Raw genomic sequence first — 27,983 nt, 5'->3', positions numbered from 1 at the left:
TTTATCTCCAAATTTAGTGACTGTTTCATGGAAGATCTACCTCCAGGATTACCTAATTCTAGGCCTGAGGATCATAGTATTGACTTATTGCCTGGAAATTCTCCGCCTTGTAAAGCTCCCTATAGAGTCAACAATTTAGAGCAAAAAGAAATCCAAAACCAAATAGAAGACTTGCTAGAGAGAGGCCTTATTTGACCTAGTAGTTCACCTTTTGGAGCTCCAGTACTTCTTGTTAAGAAGAAGAATGGAACTTACCGAATGTGTGTAGACTATCGTGCATTGAATAAGATTACTATCAAGAACAGATATCCTATTCCTAGGGTAGATGATCTTCTTGACAAGCTTAGAGGAACAAAGGTCTTTAGCAAGATTGACCTAAAGTCTGGGTATCATCAAGTTCGTATGACTCAATCTGACATTTTCAAGACAGCTTTTAGAACCCAAACTGGTCATTATGAGTTTTTGGTTATGCCATTTGGTTTGACCAATGCTCCAGCTACTTTCAACCGTATGATGAATCGCATATTCTTTAAGTTTCAAAGTTTTGTTATAGTGTTCTTTGATGACATTCTTGTTTTCAGCAAGGATCGACAAGAGCATGAACAACACTTGGAACAAGTGTTCAACCTTTTGAGAGAAAATGAATTGTATGTCAATCCTGAAAAGAGTTCTTTCTTTCAAGAAGAGATTGAATACTTAGGTCATATAGTGTCGACTGAAGGGATTCGTGTAGATCCTAAGAAAATTGAGTGTATTGCTTCTTGGCCTACGCCTAGAAACATACATGATCTTAGATCTTTTCGTGGCTTATGTAGTTATTATAGGAAGTTCGTCAAGAATTTTGCTTGTATTGCTCATCCGTTGACTGAACTCCTTAAGAAAGCTACAAACTTCAATTGGACTGAAAAGCAAGATAAATCTTTTGCAACACTCAAGAATGCTTTAACACAAGCACCAGTTCTAACACTACCTGATTTTCAAAGACCATTCTTTATAGTAGTGACTGATGCTAGTGGCAAAGGATTTGGAGCTGTTCTTATGCAAGACAACCATCCTATTGCTTATCAAAGTAGAAAGCTTAAGCCTGCAGAGCAAAATTATAGCACTTATGACAAGTAATTAGCAGTAGTAGTGCATGCTTTGAAAATCTGGAAGCATTACCTAATGGGCTCTGAATTTCTTATCAAGACGGATCAACAAAGCATTAGGCATTTGCTTACGCAACCTCTTATTTCAGATAGGCATATCAAATGGGCAGCTTTCATTCAAAGTTTCCAACCTATGATTCAATACCAACCTGGAAAAGAAAATGTTGTTGCCGATGCTTTGAGTCGAAGACCAAAATATCAACAACATTTCCATTATTGAAAGTGAACCATTTGTACTTATGAAAGAAACTTACGAAGTTGATCCAGATTTTTCTGAAATATGGATCAAATTGCGTGAAAATAATTGGACACCTCATGGAAGTTATTCTCATAATGATGGCTATCTTTTCTTTGAGAAAAGATTGTGTGTTACTCAACCTTATAGACAGCTTATCTTGGAAGAGATGCACCAACCACCATTTGTGGGACATAGAGGAGTTTCCGCAACATTTCAAGTAGTTTCTCGAAAATTCTATTGGCCTCATTTGAAGAATGATGTAGCTAAATTTGTAGCTGAATGTAACATTTGCCAAACAATTAAAAGCTACAAAGGCAAAGCTTCAGGATTGCTTATGCCTCTACTTATTCCTGATAGACCATGGGAACAAGTGTCTATGGATTTCATTACTGGCTTTCCTATTGCTTCCAGTCACCATGACATGATTTGGACAATAGTGGACAGATTTAGTAAGCAAGCCTATTTCATTCCATGTAAAAAGACACTAACTTCTCAGCAAGCCGCGAACATATTTGTTAAGCAAATTTTTGTTCATCATGGACTACCCAAAGCGATAGTTTTTGATAGAGATTCTAAATTTTGTAGTCACTTTTGGGTTGCTCTTTTCTCAAACTTAGGCACTAAGTTAGATTTTTCCACGGCTTTCCATCCGGAATCGAATGGACAAACCAAAGTTACAAATAGCACTATCTTAGATATGCTTAGAGCCTATGTTTCCCAGCAACCTAGTGCATGGGATAAGTACATACACCTACTCCAATTTGCTTATAATAATACTCCTCATACTGCTACTGGTCGAGCACCATTTGAGATCATCTATGGTAGAGCTTTGCCTATTCCGGCTGCTAGACTCTCTCATAAGATTGAAGCTGCCGACCAATATGTTAGAGACTTTGATCGCATTCTATCTGAAGTGCGTGATTGTATTGCAAGAGCTCAAGAGAAGTATACATCTCAAGCAAATAGGAAGCGCAAAGATTTCTCATTTCAAGAAGGTGATTATGTACTTTTGAGAATTGAAAAACGTCGATTAAAGAGTGTGGAAAAATTCCCTGCAGTGAAGCTAGCGCCTAGATATTATGGGCCATTTAAAATCCTTCAAAAGATTAATGATGTGGCCTATAGACTAGAGCTTCCATCTAATTGGAATATCCACAATTCTTTTCATATCCGTCTCTTGAAACCTTTTCGAGGAACACTCATAGCATTTCTCTAAAGAAGGACAATGAAAATATTATCAAAGGAGAAATGAGTCCTTTGTTGAGTCACACACTCAAGCAAAGAGAGCTCTAAGAAGAAGAGACAAGACTTATATGGTATGGGTTAACCAGCTTGATGCTGAGTCTGACACATCCAAAAGTCCAAAGTTCGATCTTTTTATCTCCAAATTTAGTGACTGTTTCATGGAAGATCTACCTCCAGGATTACCTAATTCTAGGCCTGAGGATCATAGTATTGACTTATTGCCTGGAAATTCTCCGCCTTGTAAAGCTCCCTATAGAGTCAACAATTTAGAGCAAAAAGAAATCCAAAACCAAATAGAAGACTTGCTAGAGAGAGGCCTTATTTGACCTAGTAGTTCACCTTTTGGAGCTCCAGTACTTCTTGTTAAGAAGAAGAATGGAACTTACCGAATGTGTGTAGACTATCGTGCATTGAATAAGGTTACTATCAAGAACAGATATCCTATTCCTAGGGTAGATGATCTTCTTGACAAGCTTAGAGGAACAAAGGTCTTTAGCAAGATTGACCTAAAGTCTGGGTATCATCAAGTTCGTATGACTCAATCTGACATTTTCAAGACAGCTTTTAGAACCCAAACTGGTCATTATGAGTTTTTGGTTATGCCATTTGGTTTGACCAATGCTCCAGCTACTTTCAGCCGTATGATGAATCGCATATTCTTTAAGTTTCAAAGTTTTGTTATAGTGTTCTTTGATGACATTCTTGTTTTCAGCAAGGATCGACAAGAGCATGAACAACACTTGGAACAAGTGTTCAACCTTTTGAGAGAAAATGAATTGTATGTCAATCCTGAAAAGAGTTCTTTCTTTCAAGAAGAGATTGAATACTTAGGTCATATAGTGTCGACTGAAGGGATTCGTGTAGATCCTAAGAAAATTGAGTGTATTGCTTCTTGGCCTACGCCTAGAAACATACATGATCTTAGATCTTTTCGTGGCTTATGTAGTTATTATAGGAAGTTCGTCAAGAATTTTGCTTGTATTGCTCATCCGTTGACTGAACTCCTTAAGAAAGCTACAAACTTCAATTGGACTGAAAAGCAAGATAAATCTTTTGCAACACTCAAGAATGCTTTAACACAAGCACCAGTTCTAACACTACCTGATTTTCAAAGACCATTCTTTATAGTAGTGACTGATGCTAGTGGCAAAGGATTTGGAGCTGTTCTTATGCAAGACAACCATCCTATTGCTTATCAAAGTAGAAAGACAGCTCACGAGTCGTAGACGCAAGCGTGATTCTTCGCTATCTTTTGATGACGAAGATGATACTATTCAAAGGGCTGTAAATGCTACCTTGCAAGCACAAAGGTCACAAAAAGAATCCAAGATTAGTCGGAAAGCTTTCACATTTCAAAATTATGATGGAAAGAAGGATGCTAGGGTCATTTTAGCTTGGCTTAGTCAACTAGATGACTATTTTTCTAGAGAAAAATTTTCAGAGAGTGATAAGATTAAATGTGCAGTCAATCATTTGGTAGACAGTGCAGCTTTATGGTGGAGTGTAATAAAGCAAGGTCGTGACAAGCCAGATTCTTGGAAAAGATTTCAACACACGGCTAGTTAAAAAGCACTTTTACCCTCACAATTCAAGTCCAAAGTTAGGCACCAATGGGACACTTTGCATCAATTGGAAAAGGAAACTATGTCACAGTATGTAGAAAAGTTCTGGAATACTTTATTACAGGTGCAGGTTGTGGATAGAGTCGGCGAGAAGGACCAAAAAAGGAAGTTCATATCGGGCCTTAGATCTACCATTAGGGCCGATGTGAATATGTTTCGACCTCATTCACTATCTTCTGCAATATCTTTGGCAACTAATTCAGAACGTAAAAATGGTTTTCCTAAAGAGATTAAAGCATATGAGGGTACTTCTTCTAAACCATTTACTAAATCTTTTTATGCTTCAAAGAGGATGTATAAACCAGGTTATGACAAAGGCAAGGACGAGGCTAAAGGCAACATGAGTACCAATAAGAAAGTCAATGGTGGCAAACCGAAGACATCTCCTATCAAATGTTTCAAGTGCCACAAAGAAGGTCACATAGCACCGAATTATCCGGGGCGTACCAAGAATTCGACACCAGCAGCAGCAGCTCGAGTCAATATGATTGAAGAAGACGACAATGAAGAAGAATCATTCGAGCAAGAGGGTAATTCCGATCCAGATTACTCAGAACAAGAAGGTAAACCTCATGTTCATTCTTTGCTTAAAATAAAAGGAACGATAAATGGACATGAAGTTCTTATTTTGCATGATGATGGTGGTACACATGATTTCATTTCTGAAAAGGTACTTAAAGCATTAAATCTTCATTCTTCACCCACGCACTATAAAGTCAAAGCAGCATTCACTGGAACAAAGTATAATTGCATGCAAGAGGTGAAAAGTTTGGATTTATGCATCAAGCCTTTAACAGAAAAGAGGGATTTCTTAGTTGCACCTTTACAAGGGGTAGATATAATTTTGGGTATGCCTTGGAGACACAAATACAATCCTATTATAGACTATGACACTCATAGCATTTCTCTAAAGAAGGACAATGAAAATATTATCCTCCAGTGTCAAGTTAAAGGAGAAATGAGTCCTTTGTTGAGTCACACACTCAAGCAACGAGAGCTCTAAGAAAAAGAGACAAGACTTATATGGTATGGGTTAACCAGCTTGATGCTGAGTCTGACACATCCAAAAGTCCAAAGTTCGATCTTTTTATCTCCAAATTTAGTGACTGTTTCATGGAAGATCTACCTCCAGGATTACCTAATTCTAGGCCTGAGGATCATAGTATTGACTTATTGCCTGGAAATTCTCCGCCTTGTAAAGCTCCCTATAGAGTCAACAATTTAGAGCAAAAAGAAATCCAAAACCAAATAGAAGACTTGCTAGAGAGAGGCCTTATTTGACCTAGTAGTTCACCTTTTGGAGCTCCAGTACTTCTTGTTAAGAAGAAGAATGGAACTTACCGAATGTGTGTAGACTATCGTGCATTGAATAAGGTTACTATCAAGAACAGATATCCTATTCCTAGGGTAGATGATCTTCTTGACAAGCTTAGAGGAACAAAGGTCTTTAGCAAGATTGACCTAAAGTCTGGGTATCATCAAGTTCGTATGACTCAATCTGACATTTTCAAGACAGCTTTTAGAACCCAAACTGGTCATTATGAGTTTTTGGTTATGCCATTTGGTTTGACCAATGCTCCAGCTACTTTCAGCCGTATGATGAATCGCATATTCTTTAAGTTTCAAAGTTTTGTTATAGTGTTCTTTGATGACATTCTTGTTTTCAGCAAGGATCGACAAGAGCATGAACAACACTTGGAACAAGTGTTCAACCTTTTGAGAGAAAATGAATTGTATGTCAATCCTGAAAAGAGTTCTTTCTTTCAAGAAGAGATTGAATACTTAGGTCATATAGTGTCGACTGAAGGGATTCGTGTAGATCCTAAGAAAATTGAGTGTATTGCTTCTTGGCCTACGCCTAGAAACATACATGATCTTAGATCTTTTCGTGGCTTATGTAGTTATTATAGGAAGTTCGTCAAGAATTTTGCTTGTATTGCTCATCCGTTGACTGAACTCCTTAAGAAAGCTACAAACTTCAATTGGACTGAAAAGCAGGTTATATCTTTTGCAACACTCAAGAATGCTTTAACACAAGCACCAGTTCTAACACTACCTGATTTTCAAAGACCATTCTTTATAGTAGTGACTGATGCTAGTGGCAAAGGATTTGGAGCTGTTCTTATGCAAGACAACCATCCTATTGCTTATCAAAGTAGAAAGCTTAAGCCTGCAGAGCAAAATTATAGCACTTATGACAAGGAATTAGCAGCAGTAGTGCATGCTTTGAAAATCTGGAAGCATTACCTAATGGGCTCTGAATTTCTTATCAAGACGGATCAACAAAGCATTAGGCATTTGCTTACGCAACCTCTTATTTCAGATAGGCATATCAAATGGGCAGCTTTCATTCAAAGTTTCCAACCTATGATTCAATACCAACCTGGAAAAGAAAATGTTGTTGCCGATGCTTTGAGTCGAAGACCAAATATCAACAACATTTCCATTATTGAAAGTGAACCATTTGTACTTATGAAAGAAACTTACGAAGTTGATCCAGATTTTTCTGAAATATGGATCAAATTGCGTGAAAATAATTGGACACCTCATGGAAGTTATTCTCATAATGATGGCTATCTTTTCTTTGAGAAAAGATTGTGTGTTACTCAACCTTATAGACAGCTTATCTTGGAAGAGATGCACCAACCACCATTTGTGGGACATAGAGGAGTTTCCACAACATTTCAAGTAGTTTCTCGAGAATTCTATTGGCCTCATTTGAAGAATGATGTAGCTAAATGTAACATTTGAAGAATGATGTAGCTAAATTTTTAGCTGAATGTAACATTTGCCAAACAATTAAAAGCTACAAAGGCAAAGCTTTAGGATTGCTTATGCCTCTACCTATTCCTGATAGACCATGGGAACAAGTGTCTATGGATTTCATTACTGGCTTTCCTACTACTTCCAGTCACCATGACATGATTTGGACAATAGTGGACAGATTTAGTAAGCAAGCCTATTTCATTCCATGTAAAAAGACACTAACTTCTCAGCAAGCCGCGAACATATTTGTTAAGCAAATTTTTGTTCATCATGGACTACCCAAAGTGATAGTTTCTGATAGAGATTCTAAATTTTGTAGTCACTTTTGGGTTGCTCTTTTCTCAAACTTAGGCACTAAGTTAGATTTTTCCACGGCTTTCCATCCGGAATCGAATGGACAAACCGAAGTTACAAATAGCACTATCTTAGATATGCTTAGAGCCTATGTTTCCCAGCAACCTAGTGCATGGGATAAGTACATACACCTACTCCAATTTGCTTATAATAATACTCCTCATGCTGCTACTAGTCGAGCACCATTTGAGATCATCTATGGTAGAGCTTTGCCTATTCCGGCTACTAGACTCTCTCATAAGATTGAAGCTGCCGACCAATATGTTAGAGACTTTGATCGCATTCTATCTGAAGTGCGTGATTGTATTGCAAGAGCTCAAGAGAAGTATACATCTCAAGCAAATAGGAAGCGCAAAGATTTCTCATTTCAAGAAGGTGATTATGTACTTTTGAGAATTGAAAAACGTCGATTAAAGAGTGTGGAAAAATTCCCTGCAGTGAAGCTAGCGCCTAGATATTATGGGCCATTTAAAATCCTTCAAAAGATTAATGATGTGGCCTATAGACTAGAGCTTCCATCTAATTGGAATATCCACAATTCTTTTCATATCCGTCTCTTGAAACCTTTTCGAGGAACACTTCCTACTCACCCAACATATGAGGAACCACCTCTTATTGAAGGAGAGGAAGAAGTACTAGTTCCTGATGCTATCATTGACCAAGAGATAACAACAACAAGAACAGGTAATCAATACTTCAAGTATCTTTTGACTTTTAAGAATCATCCACAAGAAGATGCTAAATGGATGCCTGAGAAATTTTTCCGAGTTTACCCTGAAATTCTTCATTCTTTTCAAACCCAGCAAATCCACAATTGAGGACAATTGCAAACTCAAGCAAGAGGGATGTCATGAGAATATATTTTAAGTCCTCTAGAAAAATATTATTTATCCCCTCTTGAGTAATTTGGGGACGCCTAGATTACTCTTGCGTCATGCCGGCTAGGTTAATATCGTGGGTGATACCACTATAAATATTAATACGTGCGGTATATAACGTATGTTTGAGGCCACCTATGATTATTTCAGTTAGGTTTGTATGGTAGGGTGATTCCTGGGGTACTTATGCCTGGTAGGCATGAGTTGGTGATGATTTGTGCCTGTTTAATATTTGTGGGATTAATTTAATAATTAATTGGGCTTATATTTTCAGGTGATGAAGACTATGAAAATTGAAGAGTTTACTTTGGAAGAAATGTCTTGGTTCATCACATTTCATTTTTGGCAAGCATAGTAGCTTGTAACCTTATCAAATGATTTTTCCATTTTGAACTTTAGGAAAGATACATTTATTTATGTGGAATTTATTAAAGCCTATGGCTTTACCCTAGTCCCTATATTTGACACTCTATTTTTGTAAAAGAAGAGTGCCGTGCTCTCTAAAAAGCACATCTTGTATATTTTGGGGGCTATGGCCTAATTTTGGTGAAAAAGAAAGCTAATAAAGAAATACTCTTGTGTGGGGAGAGGCCACGCACAAGAGGGGGGAAGATTGCACCCAATATGGTCTATGAGCTAAGTATTTTTAATTTTGTTTAAGTGTTTAAATTTCAATTGATTTGATTTAGTTGAAGCTTACAAGCAATGGTTTTTATGATTGAATTAATTCTCTACTCTTCCACAATCAATTCCTAGAATAAGATTCCGGTTGCAGTGGTATCAGAGCTTGGGCTAGGAGATTTGTGGAGAAGGTAGGAAAGGGCTTCAACTTCTCAAAAATCAAGAAAGTGCAGGAATTTATCCAGTGGACAGAAGGGTGTTTTGTAGATTTTTACCCAAAGGTCAAGGATTCAAAACTAGATCTACTCTCAAACCCATTCACCACCCTGCAAAACCATCCCTCTCTATCAAAAAGTGGTTTTTCCAAATACTCAGTGAAATCAAAATCTGACCGTATGGATGAAATCCTCATAGCCAAAAACCTCACGGGTATCTCTCAGAAATCAGAAAGCTTCAAGGATGAGCAAATCTATAATGAACGGAGGAGGTAAATCTCTGTAAAAGCCATCAAATAAATCACACAAAAGAATTCCAAGGAGAGGTGCACGGCGGCAGCCTGCCGGCGCAAATCGGCGATTGGAGGAGATAAAAAAAATTCAAAGCTTAATCACTTCATAAGCTTAATCAATTCTTAATCAAGCTTACTTTTCCCAATCCCCATACAAGTCACGTCACTTTTTGAACCTTTACTTTTCCCTATTTTCAAATTTGAAGAGAAATTCAAAGGTTTTCAATTCTGAAAATTTTTGGGTGCAGAAAAGTGATTTACAGGTTTTAAAAGGCTTCAAAATTGCCTAGAAAAGGCCAAAAAATTGCCTAGGCTTCAAAATTGCCTAGAAAAGGCCAGAAAATTTCGAAATCGCTTCTGAAAAATTATAAAAAAAATTCAGGAAAATATTACAGAGATTGGGCAAGGTTTACAGGACTGTTTCAGCAGGTTTCAAAGTGCAGAAAAATTATTTCATCAACAATTCGACTAGCCAAGACTCTTGAATCACGCGGAATCGTTCGGGATTTGTTTGAGGCGACGAGAATTCAATTCAGCCATTGAACGACGTCTTTGTTCAGCTTCAACCAAGATCAAATTACGGGAGAAAGACAAGATAAGTACTTATTTTTGCTTTATTTATTTACATCAAATAAAGTAAAATTTTATTTATCTACATCATTTGCACAAGCACTATGGCAGATTTGCCTATCTCGCCATCAATTCAAGAGCAACTCCTTTCTTTACAACATCAAATTGTAGAAGAAAGAGAGAAGCGTATTGAATTGGAAAGATAGCTCACGAGTCGTAGACGCAAGCGTGATTGAATTGGAAAGACAGCTCACGAGTCGTAGACGCAAGCTTGATTCTTCGCTATCTTTTGATGACGAAGATGACACTATTCAAAGGGCTGTAAATGCTACCTTGCAAGCATAAAGGTCACAAAAAGAATCCAAGATTAGTCGGAAAGCTTTCACATTTCAAAATTATGATGGAAAGAAGGATGCTAGGGTCATTTTAGCTTGGCTTAGTCAACTAGATGACTATTTTTCTAGAGAAAAATTTTCAGAGAGTGATAAGATTAAATGTGCAGTCAATCATTTGGTAGACAGTGCAGCTTTATGGTGGAGTGTAATAAAGCAAGGTCGTGACAAGCCAGATTCTTGGAAAAGATTTCAACACACGGCTAGTTAAAAAGCACTTTTTATCCTCACAATTCAAGTCCAAAGTTAGGCACCAATGGGACACTTTGCATCAATTGGAAAAGGAAACTATGTCACAGTATGTAGAAAAGTTCTGGAATACTTTATTACAGGTGCAGGTTGTGGATAGAGTCGGCGAGAAGGACCAAAAAAGGAAGTTCATATCGGGCCTTAGATCTACCATTAAGGCCGATGTGAATATGTTTCGACCTCATTCACTATCTTCTGCAATATCTTTGGCAACTAATTCAGAACGTAAAAATGGTTTTCCTAAAGAGATTAAAGCATATGAGGGTACTTCTTCTAAACCATTTACTAAATCTTTTTATGCTTCAAAGAGGATGTATAAACCAGGTTATGACAAAGGCAAGGACGAGGCTAAAGGCAACATGAGTACCAATAAGAAAGTCAATGGTGGCAAACCGAAGACATCTCCTATCAAATGTTTCAAGTGCCACAAAGAAGGTCACATAGCACCGAATTGTCCGGGGCGTACCAAGAATTCGACACCAGCAGCAGCAGCTCGAGTCAATATGATTGAAGAAGACGACAATGAAGAAGAATCATTCGAGCAAGAGGGTAATTCCGATCCAGATTACTCAGAACAAGAAGGTAAACCTCATGTTCATTCTTTGCTTAAAATAAAAGGAACGATAAATGGACATGAAGTTCTTATTTTGCATGATGATGGTAGTACACATGATTTCACTTCTGAAAAGGTACTTAAAGCATTAAATCTTCATTCTTCACCCACGCACTATAAAGTCAAAGCAGCATTCACTGGAACAAAGTATAATTGCATGCAAGAGGTGAAAAGTTTGGATTTATGCATCAAGCCTTTAACAGAAAAGAGGGATTTCTTAGTTGCACCTTTACAAGGGGTAGATATAATTTTGGGTATGACTTGGAGACACAAATACAATCCTATTATAGACTATGACACTCATAGCATTTCTCTAAAGAAGCAAAAGCAAGTTATTAAGAAAGCATATACGTGCTCACAATAATGCCTTAGCTTTTGTTTCGCTCAGTGCTCATGTTGATGAAAGATTTGGCAGAAATAGAGGTGTGTATAATTTTTGAATCCATGGTAGTTTATATCATCATGTCGAAATATGGTTGCCTGACGAGACACCAGAAGCCAATCCACGGTATACACAAATACACATTTTGGGACTACCCGAGCAAAGGACCCATTACTGACCTGAATAGGAAAACATAAATGAAAGGAAAATTATAAGGCATACTCATCCTCATCATCGAGGTCGAGTTCTTTAATTGTAGCAAATAAAGCATTCTGAAAATATTATCAAAGGAGAAATGAGTCCTTTGTTGAGTCACACACTCAAGCAAAGAGAGCTCTAAGAAAAAGAGACAAGACTTATATAGTATGGGTTAACCAGCTTGATGCTGAGTCTGACACATCCAAAAGTCCAAAGTTCGATCTTTTTATCTCCAAATTTAGTGACTGTTTCATGGAAGATCTACCTCCAGGATTACCTAATTCTAGGCCTTAGGATCATAGTATTGACTTATTGCCTGGAAATTCTCCGCCTTGTAAAGCTCCCTATAGAGTGAACAATTTAGAGCAAAAAGAAATCCAAAACCAAATAGAAGACTTGCTAGAGAGAGGCCTTATTTGACCTAGTAGTTCACCTTTTGGAGCTCCAGTACTTCTTGTTAAGAAGAAGAATGGAACTTACCGAATGTGTGTAGACTATCGTGCATTGAATAAGATTACTGTCAAGAACAGATATCCTATTCCTAGGGTAGATGATCTTCTTGACAAGCTTAGAGGAACAAAGGTCTTTAGCAAGATTGACCTAAAGTCTGGGTATCATCAAGTTTGTATGACTCAATCTGACATTTTCAAGACAGCTTTTAGAACCCAAACTGGTCATTATGAGTTTTTGGTTATGCTATTTGGTTTGACCAATGCTCCAGCTACTTTCAGCCGTATGATGAATCGCATATTCTTTAAGTTTCAAAGTTTTGTTATAGTGTTCTTTGATGACATTCTTGTTTTCAGCAAGGATCGACAAGAGCATGAACAACACTTGGAACAAGTGTTCAACCTTTTGAGAGAAAATGAATTGTATGTCAATCCTGAAAAGAGTTCTTTCTTTCAAGAAGAGATTGAATACTTAGGTCATATAGTGTCGACTGAAGGGATTCGTGTAGATCCTAAGAAAATTGAGTGTATTGCTTCTTGGCCTACGCCTAGAAACATACATGATCTTAGATCTTTTCGTGGCTTATGTAGTTATTATAGGAAGTTCGTCAAGAATTTTGCTTGTATTGCTCATCCGTTGACTGAACTCCTTAAGAAAGCTACAAACTTCAATTGGACTGAAAAGCAAGATAAATCTTTTGCAACACTCAAGAATGCTTTAACACAAGCACCAGTTCTAACACTACCTGATTTTCAAAGACCATTCTTTATAGTAGTGACTGATGCTAGTGGCAAAGGATTTGGAGCTGTTCTTATGCAAGACAACCATCCTATTGCTTATCAAAGTAGAAAGCTTAAGCCTGCAGAGCAAAATTATAGCACTTATGACAAGGAATTAGCAGCAGTAGTGCATGCTTTGAAAATCTGGAAGCATTACCTAATGGGCTCTGAATTTCTTATCAAGACGGATCAACAAAGCATTAGGCATTTGCTTACGCAACCTCTTATTTCAGATAGGCATATCAAATGGGCAGCTTTCATTCAAAGTTTCCAACCTATGATTCAATACCAACCTGGAAAAGAAAATGTTGTTGCCGATGCTTTGAGTCGAAGACCAAATATCAACAACATTTCCATTATTGAAAGTGAACCATTTGTACTTATGAAAGAAACTTACGAAGTTGATCCAGATTTTTCTGAAATATGGATCAAATTGCGTGAAAATAATTGGACACCTCATGGAAGTTATTCTCATAATGATGGCTATCTTTTCTTTGAGAAAAGATTGTGTGTTACTCAACCTTATAGACAGCTTATCTTGGAAGAGATGCACCAACCACCATTTGTGGGACATAGAGGAGTTTCCACAACATTTCAAGTAGTTTCTCGAGAATTCTATTGGCCTCATTTGAAGAATGATGTAGCTAAATGTAACATTTGAAGAATGATGTAGCTAAATTTTTAGCTGAATGTAACATTTGCCAAACAATTAAAAGCTACAAAGGCAAAGCTTTAGGATTGCTTATGCCTCTACCTATTCCTGATAGACCAGGGGAACAAGTGTCTATGGATTTCATTACTGGCTTTCCTACTACTTCCAGTCACCATGACATGATTTGGACAATAGTGGACAGATTTAGTAAGCAAGCCTATTTCATTCCATGTAAAAAGACACTAACTTCTCAGCAAGCCGCGAACATATTTGTTAAGCAAATTTTTGTTCATCATGGACTACCCAAAGTGATAGTTTCTGATAGAGATTCTAAATTTTGTAGTCACTTTTGGGTTGCTCTTTTCTCAAACTTAGGCACTAAGTTAGATTTTTCCACGGCTTTCCATCCGGAATCGAATGGACAAACCGAAGTTACAAATAGCACTATCTTAGATATGCTTAGAGCCTATGTTTCCCAGCAACCTAGTGCATGGGATAAGTACATACACCTACTCCAATTTGCTTATAATAATACTCCTCATACTGCTACTGGTCGAGCACCATTTGAGATCATCTATGGTAGAGCTTTGCCTATTCCGGCTACTAGACTCTCTCATAAGATTGAAGCTGCCGACCAATATGTTAGAGACTTTGATCGCATTCTATCTGAAGTGCGTGATTGTATTGCAAGAGCTCAAGAGAAGTATACATCTCAAGCAAATAGGAAGCGCAAAGATTTCTCATTTCAAGAAGGTGATTATGTACTTTTGAGAATTGAAAAACGTCGATTAAAGAGTGTGGAAAAATTCCCTGCAGTGAAGCTAGCGCCTAGATATTATGGGCCATTTAAAATCCTTCAAAAGATTAATGATGTGGCCTATAGACTAGAGCTTCCATCTAATTGGAATATCCACAATTCTTTTCATATCCGTCTCTTGAAACCTTTTCGAGGAACACTTCCTACTCACCCAACATATGAGGAACCACCTCTTATTGAAGGAGAGGAAGAAGTACTAGTTCCTGATGCTATCATTGACCAAGAGATAACAACAACAAGAACAGGTAATCAATACTTCAAGTATCTTTTGACTTTTAAGAATCATCCACAAGAAGATGCTAAATGGATGCCTGAGAAATTTTTCCGAGTTTACCCTGAAATTCTTCATTCTTTTCAAACCCAGCAAATCCGCAATTGAGGACAATTGCAAACTCAAGCAAGAGGGATGTCATGAGAATATATTTTAAGTCCTCTAGAAAAATATTATTTATCCCCTCTTGAGCAATTTGGGGACGCCTAGATTACTCTTGCGTCATGCCGGCTAGGTTAATATCGTGGGTGATACCATTATAAATATTAATACGTGCGGTATATAACGTATGTTTGAGGCCACCTATGATTATTTCAGTTAGGTTTGTATGGCAGGGTGATTCCTGGGGTACTTACGCGTGGTAGGCATGAGTTGGTGATGATTTGTGCCTGTTTAATATTTGTGGGATTAATTTAATAATTAATTGGGCTTATATTTTCAGGTGACGAAGACTATGGAAGTTGAAGAGTTTACTTTGGAAGAAATGTCTTGGTTCATTACATTTCATTTTTGGCAAGCATAGTAGCTTGTAACCTTATCAAATGATTTTTCCATTTTGAACTTTAGGAAAGATACATTTATTTATGTGGAATTTATTAAAGCCTATGGCTTTACCCTAGTCCCTATATTTGACACTCTATTTTTGTAAAAGAAGAGTGCCGTGCTCTCTAAAAAGCACATCTTGTATATTTTGGGGGCCATAGCCTAATTTTGGTGAAAAAGAAAGCTAATAAAGAAATACTCTTGTGTGGGGAGAGGCCACGCACAAGAGGGGGGAAGATTGCACCCAATATGGTCTATGAGCTAAGTATTTTTAATTTTGTTTAAGTGTTTAAATTTCAATTGATTTGATTTAGTTGAAGCTTACAAGCAATGGTTTTTATGATTGAATTAATTCTCTACTCTTCCACAATCAATTCCTAGAATAAGATTCCGGTTGCAAGACATTATCTCTTAGGGCTACCGGTTTGTTTTATTTGTCCACCATCAAGCATTGCTCTACTTGTTGCTAAGAACAAGCCTTACATCACCATCTAGTTACTCATTCTTTTAGAGCAAATTTAGTTACTCATTCCTTTAGAGCAAATCTAGTTACTCATTCTTTTAGAGCAAAAGGGATCCATCCATGGCCATGTTGATCACGTTTTGAGAATTCCAAACGGAGAACCCCCTCTAGGGAGCGTGGAATATAATTTTCCCAATGCTCCATTTTTCCACATTGACCATGCACTGAAATGGAATGAAGACACTACCCACTTTTTGGCAAATGGATTTCCAATTGGTTGTCCCATCAAGAGGCTATCCCATCAAGAAGAACAGAGACAAACGCCTAAATAGAAGGGTGACCCCCAGTTGGAATGCTTTAGAAGAAGTGTTGATACAACATCATGAGGAAATATGTTCATGAAGATGAATTTGTCGTCTTCTGGCATAGGCAGAGGACACTTTACTAGAGACATGACTACCCGCAAGGTTCTCCAGGCCAGACTATGATGGCATACAACTAAGTTTGTCAAACGTTTGTGATAAACACCAAAGGTTCTCCAGGATAGACTAGGGTGGCATACAACTGAGTTTGTCAAATGTTTACGATAAACACCAAAGGTTTGCCCACAATCCAAGAAAAGAATCATATGCCCCTAACCTCATCATTTTGAAACAACCATTTGAAAATGGGGCTTAGATTTGTGGGACCCATTACCCCAGTCGGTAAGGGAACTAGAGAATGTGATTAATCATTTTGGTTGTCCAAAGAAATAGTGAGCAATCACGATACACATTGTAGAAAGGAAATGGTGGAGTTCTTGCTCAAAGAGTTCCTTGTGGTGTACATAAAGTCGATACCTTATTACCATAAGAAGACGGCTAAGGCAAAAGCACAAGCAAAATTTGTGCATTATTTTCACCAAGCTGGTAGAGGCATTGAGGAGCGATTAGCAGCACAAGCTGCACGATGCTCTATAGGCATATTATATCACATACAACATCACACTTTTTCAACTTGCATTTGTTGGGCTTGACACAATCTTCATGCCCATGGACTACTTGGTTCTTCCAAGCCTTCAAATTATAAGGAAACCCTCTCATAGAGAGGTTAGTTTTCCTAAAGCAACTAAGAAAGCAAAGATTACAATGGTTGAAAAACTATGACACAAGCAGTGAAACGACCAACTCAAGGACAAGTGCATGAAGGTAGGAGACATGGTACTCATGTACAGTGTCAAGAACACCAAACAAAAACTCAAGTGCACAGCCCAAGGTCCCTATCGAGTCATCGAAAATGCTCCTAAAGATGCAATAAGGATAGAGACCCTAGATGGCGCTGAGATGGAAGCATTTTGAATGAAAGTTCAAATTTTTCAACAAATAGTGTCAGATAACATGTTGATGTGCAATGAGGAGGTTCCTTCCTTACTTAGCAACAATTAGAGCATTGACAAACACTCTCAAAATTCCAATAGGTACACTTTTAATAGCATCCCTGTTTCCTTGTTGATTAGCTACTCTTCTAACTATAGGTACACTTTTACTAGAATCCTTGTTTCCCTCTTGATTAGCTACTCTTCTAAATGTAGTCTTGTGTCATTTCACAAAGCTTTCAAACTCAAAGTGATTGAATTACCAAAGCCTTATATCTTTAATATGTGATTTCATTTAATAGGCTAGCCACATTGTGCCTTAATACACACATTAATGCATTTACACCTCCCTTACTATAAAATTTAAATGAACACTAGAAACCAAAAGCATAATTGTCCAAGGTTCCTAGTTACTTCCACATAGTAACATTAAGAATGAATGATTAAAAAACCAGTTCTCTGCATCCTTAGGCAAGTCGACCCATCCCTTGAGAAGACGTATAGTAAAACAAAGAGGTATATCACTCAAATCTTCATTCTTTTCATTATCAATTGTTATAGACTTGTATAAATAATGGGTTTATCAATGTAAATTCATCTTCTTAGTGCTTGAGATGTGCTCAAGATATGGTGTTGTTTCCATACAATGAAAGCAATGTCACTCTTGTGTTGACATATCCTAATTTGCATTTTTATATGTCCGTATAGAAGCGTGTGAGCAATTGGGAATTTGGACATCATGAACCAAGATGGATTATATTCAAATAAGAAACCACATGCACAACTACCCGTGTACTAATGGCTACTACTTGCTCTTAAAATTTGTAGCTCTTAAAATTAAATACAGCCATGAAATAAATTTATATCATATAGATCAATACCATGTATCATTGTAGCATGGCCAATTGTTTGATCACATCAACACCCGTTCAATAAGATGGAATTTTAGAGTCCCTTTCGTGTAGCTTGAGTGGTGCTGCCTAGAGCCTCCCTTGACTAACAAACACACCAATATCTTTTGAAATGCCATCATTATCATAAGATTTTGCTATGATGATCCCTTTACCTTTCCTTTGCAGCTTGGGTGGCGCATATAGCTTCCTAATTGTTAGAACTCTCTCTCCCTATTTGAAGAGATAAGGCCTTGCCTTAAGGTTGCAAATCATCTTGGCACATGGTTGGCTAACACAGCATACCCTTTTGCATATGGAGTGTGCCAATCTCCACAAGTGGATCCCTTTTATTCTGCTATCATATTTAAAAGGTTTTGGAAATCATGAACCGAGATGCATTACATGCAAACAAGAAACCACATGCATAATTGCCTAAGTATATTGATGGCTACTACTAGCTCTTGAAATTTGTACCTCTTGAGATTAAGTACAGCCCTAAAATAAGTTTATCCATAAGTTTATTTTTTAAAAGTCACGACAAAACATCATGTGGATCAATATCTTGCATCATTGTAGCTTGGTCAATTCTTTAATCACATCAGCACCCTCATGGTAAGATGGTGTTTTAGTGCCCCTTTCATGTAGTTTGGGTGGCGCTGCCTACATGCTTCCTTAACCAACAACACACCATTATCTTTTGACCCACCACCATTATCTTTTGACACACCATTATCTTTTGACCCACCATCATTATCATGAGATTTTGCTACAATGATGATCCCTTTGTCTTTCCTTGCATCTGGATGGTGCATATAGCTTCTCGACTGGTAGAACCGTCTCCCCCTATATAAGGCCTTGGCCTTAATGTTGGAAAGTAGCTTGCCACATCGCTGACTAACACATGTAGATCCTTTTTGCATATGTGGCATGGTAATCTCCACGACTAGCTCCTTATGCTCTGTTATTGAAGGGTTAGCCCTTAGTGGAGAGACGAAGCCTGTAATAGACAACTTGCCTATACACACACACCACCCATGCAAAGAGAGCATCTTTCGTAATCCCTCTCCTCCCAACCCTATTGGAGTCATCAATGTTGAGTTTGCTCAACCACTATCATGCTCTTCAAAGGGCAACAAAGTCCTCGGACAACATGGATTCCTGCATGCATTGTAGGAGAACAATGTGAGAGGGTTGAAAATTGCAAGACTCATAGGTGAACACACACGGAGAGAGGACAGGTAAGAGTGGGTACTAAACGGTTGGGCAACATTACGTTTATCATACCACAAAGTTTGGAATTACAAAATTAAACTTGGAGACCCTTACACATTGCCAATGTCCGTCCCCATTTTGCTCTCTACGCAGGCCACCTTAAGGCTTCATCGCTCTTTCCACTGAGCGGGAAGGAGGCTATGGGTACGCGCGTGCAGCTGACTCCCCTGAGCGGGGTGTACTCTGAGGGTCCCCTCTGCTATTTGCTGGACGTGGATGGCTTCCGCTTCCTTCTCGACTGCGGCTGGGACGATCGCTTCAACGTCGACGCCTTGCAACCCCTCGCAGGGTCAGTACATCTATGTTGCTTGCTGCTGAAATTAGGGTTAGTTTAGGGTCAGGCAGGTAGGTTTTATTCTGACAGTCTCATTGTTTTTAAAGGTATTGAATTATAGATATCGAAGCAAAAACTTTGGTCGTGGTCGTTACGATCTCCAAAGAATTTGTTCTGTGTGAACGTACACCATCCTCTCGAAATGTTGGTGAAGACATATAAACTGGCACTTTTTGCTAAGACGAAAATAAATATGGTCCTCTGGTCTCTCACTAATATCAGAAATTGTAGATACTCCACCCATTGCAAACAATAGATTAGAAGAATCTTCTTGGACATGCCGCAAAATGAAAGCAACCACCACTGAAGCCAAAGATTCTCCACCTAACAGAGATGGCAACTGTGAAGACTCTCCCTCAGAGATCTGGCTGAAAACTTCCTCTATTCGTGCTTGTGGCCTAATGTAATGCTACACCTTGGGTGTGTGCTCACCTCGAGAAATGAAAAAGCGAAGACGCACACACATGCATCTGCTTCACACTCAAATCCTCTGGTTTTGAAGAAACCTCTTGTTGGATTGCTCCTTCAATGTCGTCACACTTGAAACATTGCCCGACCATTCGCTTGGCTCGGAATTCCTCTCTCGAGAGTCATGTCCACCACACTCCTCCAGTAGAACTGTTGTTATCCTCCATGGCCTGAACAACTCCTTTTAGGAATCTCCTTGTCCTTTTCCTAGGCCTTCCTGGTGAGTCCCAAACTTGAAACCACATCTCGAGGGTAGGCCGTACATACCGTGTCCGAGAGATTACGGGGATGGAGTGCATGCATGTGTGTGCAAGGACAGTTTCAACCATACACAAAGTGCTCAATGTGCTCTAACCATCAAGATGGTCTGCATGAGCAGAAGTTTCTAGAAATGGGCCAGGTAGTCGGTTTCCTGCTCATTGAGTTCGTTCCTCTCCAGGCATGGGAAAGAACTCGGCAAACCGGTAGTACCCTATCGTTGAGGCCGGTGAAGGTGAATGTGAACTATCAAAGGAATTTGGACGAGAGGAACTCGAGGAAGGAGATTGTTGGCGATGCGAATGACATCTCTTCTGTTGATCAATGGTAGGTTTATAATAATGATTGCTAGACTTGGAGCGAAGTTTGTCCGCTTCATCCATATCCGCATGCCTGAAAGAAATACTAGAAATGGTTGAATCCCACGCATGCTTATATAGTAACCTTGTCAGAGAAAATCAAAGGGGGGATAGGTGCCTATGTGCACTAAACCTCTCAAAAGAACAAAAATGTGGGAAAGTGTTTAGTGCCCAACCATCTAGCCTTGAGTCGGAGAAATCAATTGTTCATCATCAAGCACGTGACTCGGGCTGGGTACATATTTCTTAAGCAAACTGACATGGAATACATTATGTACTTTGAGATGGGGAGGCAGAAGAAGTTTATAATCTAGATCGTCTACTTTCTTTATAACAGCATACGGTCCACAGTATCTGGGAGAGAGCTTCTTGTACTTTCCTAAAGATAAGGAACTTCTTTTTGGTCGTACTCGAATGAAGACCATATCTGATTCTTCAAACTCTCTCTCTCATCTCTTTTCATCAGCATACTGCTTTTGCCTATCTTGGGCTGCCTTAATATCTTTACAGATTTGTGACCCTCAAAATGTGGAAGTATTAAATGCTCGGAAAGAGGAACAACATGGATAAAATTGAACTCATTAATAGAAGAATATGTTGTTGAAATTATCTCTAATTAATAGACAGAAGTACAATAAGTACAAAAACACTATATAATGCCGAAAAAGCAAGTGTATTGATAGCACTTAAGCATAAACACTTTACTTCAGATTTTCAGCAAGCCTTTGTTTGTCACCATTTGGCTGCCCAAGTGGCCCTTTGCTATTTCGTGCCAAAGTATAGGAGGCCAGGGAGCTTCGTGTCGCTTGTACCGAGGCCAAGACTCGTGTCACCTATGGGAGGCCGGGCCTTGTGTCACTCATAGTGTGGCGAGGATGTGGAACATGGATAAAATTGAACTCATTAATAGAAGAATATGTTGTTGAAATTATCTCTAATTAATAGACAAAAAGTACAAGAAGTACAAAACACTATATAATGCCAAAAAAGCAAGTGTATTGATAGCACTTAAGCATAAACACTTTACTTTAGATTTTCAGGAAGCCTTTGTTTGTTACCATTTGGCTGCCGAAGTGGCCCTCTGCTATTTCGTGCCAAAGTACGAGAGGCTAGGGAGCTTCGTGTCACTTGTACTACCGAGGCCAAGACTCGTGTCACCTATGGGAGGCCGGGCCTCGTGTCACCCATAGTGTGGCGAGGATGTGGAACCCACTACCAGGTGTGCTTGCTGTGAATTGGCTCCGTGTGTACCTGCAAATTGCAATTGGAAACCATGTACTAATACTTGTTCGTATACTTATACTTGTTTGTGTGCATGTACCTATTTGTGTACTTGTTTGTGCACTTGTATGAGAGTGCTTGTTCGTGTGTGGTCTTGGAACGACGGTTTCGCGTTCACTCTCCTCGAGGTGTATGAGATTAGGGGCCAGGTTATTTTGATTGTTTCGATGATTCTAGCTTTGAAAATCTACTCCGACACACTCTTGTTTGTGTAAAATATACTTCAATATTAAGAGGGGGGTTTTGGCCCATTCGCGCCCCAGTGGTGGTGTACTGTACAGTGCTTGTCTCTTGCAGATTATCTTGTGCAGTTATGTATCTTTCAATCGCTTTGTGCATTGTGGTTGTTACATTATAAGTGTTGATGCGCGTATTGTTCACGAGATGGTACCCAAGGATGTTCACACCTAGCTGGTGTAGTTACAGTGGTGTCAAAGCTTGGTTGTTTCCCTCTTCTCAGTGGGGAAATGCCCGTGTGAACAATTTTCATACACCATGGACGGCCATACGTCTAAAGAGGCAGTTGAATGCGGAGGAGGAAGAGCTGAAGATATTTCATGAGAACCTGGAGGTTCAAAAGCTTATGGAGGCCACAAAGGTCTAGTCTATGATTGCACATATTATGGACCCCATGTCTAGGGAATTGGGTGCGAACCTTTGTGAGGTAGCTCTCAACTACCTTAGGTGCACTAGGGATTTGGTCAAGGGCCAAACATGCGAACTTTGTGTCAAAGAATGCCCACGTATGGAGACAAGTAATTCTATGTCTCGTAGGATAAAGTCCTATGTGCACAAGGATGAGGCTTTACTGACCTCCAAGCATGTTACATACACTGAGGCTGATCATGGTAACGCACAACAAGGCGTTCTTTATACCTTTATGTGGTAAGATCTTTAGCATCCTATGAGAGAGTAGAGAGAGAGAAGAGAATAGAAGTGAAGTAGACGACATAGTATTGGGTCCCAATTTACTCACTGAAGGGCCCCCCCTCTGCAAGCACGAGTATTTGCTTATATTAATTCTTTGGAGAATGATGTACAATGTTTGAGAACAAGTGATATGACTACCTAACGCAAGGACGAGGAAAACCGTACGTCGGCTGAGTCACGGTTGTGACTAACTCTCTTAATCTCTTCTTAATTACTCCTTAATCTCTCATTAACTGGGAAGACACTTGTGAAGGGTCACACCCTTACTCATGGGTCACTATCAAAGGACATGTCTATTCATTAAAAGACACACCCCTAAGTCCAAAGGATAACCATTGATTCAAGAGCCACACCCTTTCCCAGGGATGTGCCTCTTCAATTGTACCCTTTCGGCCTCTATTTAAGAAAGGCTCCTGTCTCAATGCAATCACTCAGTCTTTTCCTGCAGTATTTGTCTTATGTTCATTAATTAAGTCTTAATCATGTTAATAAAGCTATAAAAGCTTTACAGTGGTATTAGAGCAAACTTTTTCCACCTTGTGACATGCCTAAACCCTAAAATCAGTCCTAACCCTAACCCTAAAATCAGTCTGCCCAAACCCTAAAATTGGGTGTAGCTAGTGTTGAATGGAAGAGCAGGAGGGAATGCCCCATCAAATTCAGCTCCCAACTCATATGCAGGACACTCTTGAATAAAGGCAAGATAAAACAAAAAAAAGGCTTCAATAAGGAGGCTTACCTTTCAGCCGGTATCCTTTCATGGACAGGCACCCCTCCCATGAGCAGTCGCATCCCTTTGTGGATATCCCTCTAGTCGGCTGCTTGCTGATGAGCGCATGACGACTTTCCTTAATCCCTCATTAACTGTAAAGACACCTGTGAAGGGTCATACCCTTACACATGGGTCACTATCAAAGGACATGTCTATTCATTAAAAGACACACCCCTAAGTCCAAAGGACATAACCATTGATTCAAGAGCCACACCCCTTCCCAGGGATGTGCCTCTTCAGTTGTACCCTTTCGGCCTCTATTTAAGAAAGGCTCCTGTCTCAATGCAATCACTCAGTCTTTTCCTGTAGTATTTGTCTTAGTCTTTTCCTGCAGTATTTGTCTTATGTTCATTAATTAAGTCTTAATCATGTTAATAAAGCTATAAAAGCTTTATAGGCTGAGTATCCACCAATCCGAGGCACTGCAGAAGACTCTTTGGGCCACTTATGCAAGTCCAGATAGCAGTAGGACTGCACATATGCTGGCTGAATGCTGAAGAGATGCTTCAATGATTGCCTGGAGAGAGTAGGATGCTGAACTGATGCTTTAACTGCTGATTACTTTGCTGAAGACTGAATGAATAATGAAGGATTGATGTGCCTGATTATATGTCCTATTGGAGCAGGTCGGTCAGCAGATGCTGTCGGCTAGTTCCAGGTTGGACAAAAAATACTGAAATTAGCATTTAATAAATGCTGTGCATAGTCAAACTGTTGCCCCCCTGCTGGCTGTTTGCACAACTCCCAAGGCAGGTTGTAGACCATGTCCTATGGCTGCCCTTGCTGCTGGCCGACGGGACATGCTGTCCCTGTATGCTGTTGGCTGCCACATAGAGGGTCAGGGCTGTCAACGGCCTTTGACCAAGCCTCTGATAGAGTCACCAGCCATGGGCTGGCCTTCCGCTAGCCCACGAGCATGCCATCTTAACATAAAAACTGTTACATGCTTCTAACGCAAGACCTAGTGCTAAGGATAGAAGGATAGACCTCTACATGCTTTATTTGATGAATTCTCCAAGTGGGTTAAGAGGACTGACTCCAGACTAACCTCTATGGCTCGGAGACTGTGACTTGGTTGAACACAATGCTAATCAATACACTTACATACACCAAGATTTAATGGACAATATGCTCAATACAAGAAGAAATTTGCTGAATTGACAAGAGATGCACAATGAGCCGGAACGGCCGGCCCCTCCCTCAAATAAAGTGTATTGATCTTGGGAGAATCAAGTACATAATGTCATGGGCATTTTTGACTAGATTTCCATACCAATGCATATGAATACAGTATGGCAAACAATGTGTTGTCAGTGTAGACTTGCAGTTCACGCTACCCTCTCAAGTGCCCATGTTCTCTACCATCTGCTCTCTATTGTTCCACCAACATATGGTAGCAACAATCTACAAGAGAGCACGTAGGACAAGAGAACACTACATAGAGTATGTAATCATGGAGTCCGGTTCCTCCCTCCTGCTACTTGCTTCCATATTTAAGCATCAAAGCTTACCAATTGCAAGTAGAGTCGATGATAGTGGAAGTCTTTGTGATGGAAGCGTTTGGAGTGTTGAAATCTTCGATTAACTTTGCTATATACACAAAGATCTGGTACAAAATAGGTGTGGGGGGCAAGGGTGGTATAAATACCACCCTGTAGTGCAGGTCGGTGAGGTTAAAACAGTCGACAATATGCTTGGGTGTCCATGACTGGAAAAAAGTAGTTGGCCAGCACGTCATCAGTCGGCCAGGACAAAACAGCAGCCGGCCAGCATTCACAGCAGTTGGCCAACAGAAGAGTGAGTCGGCCAGTAATAACAGACAGTCCCCACGACCCAAAAACAGGGAGAAAAAAAAACATGGAAAAATGGAGAAAAATGAGAAAACTCTTGGGCTTGGTCCTCCTGGGAAAGAAAATAAATCCATGTAAATATGCTACAATCATCAACAGCAGCATAAAGTACAAAGAACCTCCCAAGGATGGGGTCTCCATAAGTCCACACAAGTCAGTGTGTACCAACTCCAAAGGTGTCGAAGCTCGCCTAGTAGCGTGCTTTGGAAAAGATTCCCCGTGCTGCTTACCATGAATGTAAGAACTACAATGTCCCTGCCTGTTGCCAACATCTAGCAAGCCATCTACCATCTGGTCCCGGAAAGCCTGTCGCAACGTATCCACATTTAAGTGGCCAAAACGGAGATGCCACAAATCACTGATCTGAGTGCCTGTCAAAGAAGAGATTGTTGAGAGTTTGTAGATCCCATTCTCCACTTTGCCTTTCCAAACAACCTGGCCAGTTGCTTTGTCTCGTAGAGCAACAAAATGCTCATCAAACTCCATCCGTATGCCAGTCTTGCAAACCTCATGCACTGACAAAAGATGAAAACCAATTGCTGGGATATAAAGAACACGAGAGGAATGCTTCCCCCAAACATGTTTGGACAATAATAGTATTTCTAGATTAAAGATTCATGACTGGCATAACTTCCTAAAGGTAGGCCATGGCTCTATCTTATTCTTGACATTTGTTAATTTGTATGGATACTAATATCAAAGGTAGACTATTTGCAGCATATCTTGCCACTTGTAATTGATGGATGCTTAACTGAGGGCATCCCAGATATTGCATACCATTTGGGGTGATGTCACGTGCTGCACTTGGATCCCACGTAGACATATCTGTACAGAAGGTGCAGGACCTGGGGTGGAAAACTGGTCCCATGTGAGCCTAGTCCGGGACGAGTTAGCTAGGGTCCCACTCCAGTCGTCCGAGGTCAGGTGTGCATTGTCCTGCACATACGTCCAAGGTCAGCTGTGCATTGTCCTACACATGAAACAGTGCCAGTCCGCGCTGCGAGTCTCCCTCTGGAATGATGTCAGTGGTTCTGTGTATTTGGTATGACACTGGATGCCAAACCACTGTAGACAGTTAGGGTTTCCATATAGGAAAGGGGCCAGCCCATAGGGCTACCCCAGGGACAGAGATGTGGGCATGGGAGAGGTGTAGAACCACCCCCATAGGGGCTAGGAAGGCCTTGGCAGTGTCCACCAGCCATGGGATGGCTTGGAAGGGCTGTAGGCCAGCCCTAGGGCCCCTGGACAGGCAGCCGATAGGGTACCCAACCCCTAGAGGGCTGTAGGCCAGTTGTGGGGCAGCCCACACAGGTTGGTCGGCAGCCAGAAACTCATGCGCATAATGGCCAGCAACCCATATAAGTGATGCGCATGATTATTAGCATTTAATGCTGAATTCACAGGTCGTGATGCAAGATTGACACCAGTGGCTTTCTCGAATCATTTTCCCGAGAAAATGAATTTCAGTAAGTATAATGGTAAACTCGACCCCACAACTCTTTATTCATGGTTGCATCAGTTTGAAGCTTACTTTGCCGCAGTTAGAAAGAATGATACTGAGACAGAGTGATCTTAGCCTGTTGGTACTTGGAAGGTGAGGCCATTCCTTCGTGGACCCAGTGGGCTCATGCCCACCCCAAATTAGGTATGGCAGCTTATGTTTGGGACGAGTTTATCCGCGACCTTAGTTAGCGGTTTCTACCGCCCCATTACCTTGAGCGACTCGAAGACGAGTTCAGGGGAGCGCGTCAGAACGCACAATCAGTTCTTCATTTTGCCAATAGAATTTTGACCTTATGTTTGTAATTAGGCTTTTTTGATACGGACAAGAAAGGGCAATTTTTGTATGGCCTTGACACGCAAATCCAGTGGGAGGTGCGTATGTTTAGGCCAACCACCTTCGAAGACGCACTCTCGCTTGCGCGGAGTGCTGAAATGAAGCACAATGGTGGCAAGCCCAATACTTTTCAGCCGGCTACTCCCAAGGCTACCGCCTCGGGGGGAAAAGGCCAAAACCAGACGGGGTCTTCCCCAGGACAGAGCGCGGAAGCCTCTGGCTGCAAGAACTCGAACAATGCATCCAAGCTTACTCCAAACCAGAAAGCGGAGGCAGGCAAGATAGGTGGCAAGTTGAGTGCTGAAGAGGTAGCTCAGTACAAGGAGGAGGATAGGTGTTTCTTTTGTCATACAAAAGGATACACTTCTTGGGAGTGTCCTAAGAAGACTACCATTCCAAAGACCGCCGCCTCTGTCTCCATAGCTTCTGTGGTGAGCCCAGCTCCCACACAGACCCCAATGTCTGTCCCTAGTTCTTCAAATCCCAATGCTTCAGTTGGAGCAATCATTAGCCCCGGGAGCTCGAAGATAAGTAGAAGGGCGCCCATGATCAGGAGTATGAGCGCAACGAATTGCTCAAGACCTTTGGCTACATAGGTGGCCAGAGAGTCGTCGTC

The 27,983-nt window shown here is 40.0% G+C and overlaps 1 protein-coding gene across 1 annotated transcript in view; it reads left to right on the top strand.

Moving 5' to 3' along the window:
• Nucleotides 1-19,305: 19,305 nt before the first annotated feature.
• CPSF100 (cleavage and polyadenylation specificity factor 100) overlaps nucleotides 19,306-27,983 on the top strand; it is a 125,583-nt gene continuing 116,905 nt past the window's right edge. The window contains exon 1 of the mRNA XM_086806586.1: nucleotides 19,306-19,567. Within this exon, the coding sequence (XP_086662712.1) occupies nucleotides 19,419-19,567 (149 nt within the window). The 5' untranslated portion in view covers nucleotides 19,306-19,418. The remainder of the gene's footprint in view (nucleotides 19,568-27,983) is intronic.

This window comes from Cibotium barometz, chromosome 12 (genome assembly GCF_041138505.1).
Source record: "Cibotium barometz isolate CiBa-2024 chromosome 12, ASM4113850v1, whole genome shotgun sequence".
Taxonomy (NCBI): Eukaryota; Viridiplantae; Streptophyta; class Polypodiopsida; order Cyatheales; family Cibotiaceae; genus Cibotium; species Cibotium barometz.
The sequence above is the reverse complement of the archived record's forward strand: the minus strand, read 5'-3'. Positions and strand labels throughout refer to the sequence as shown.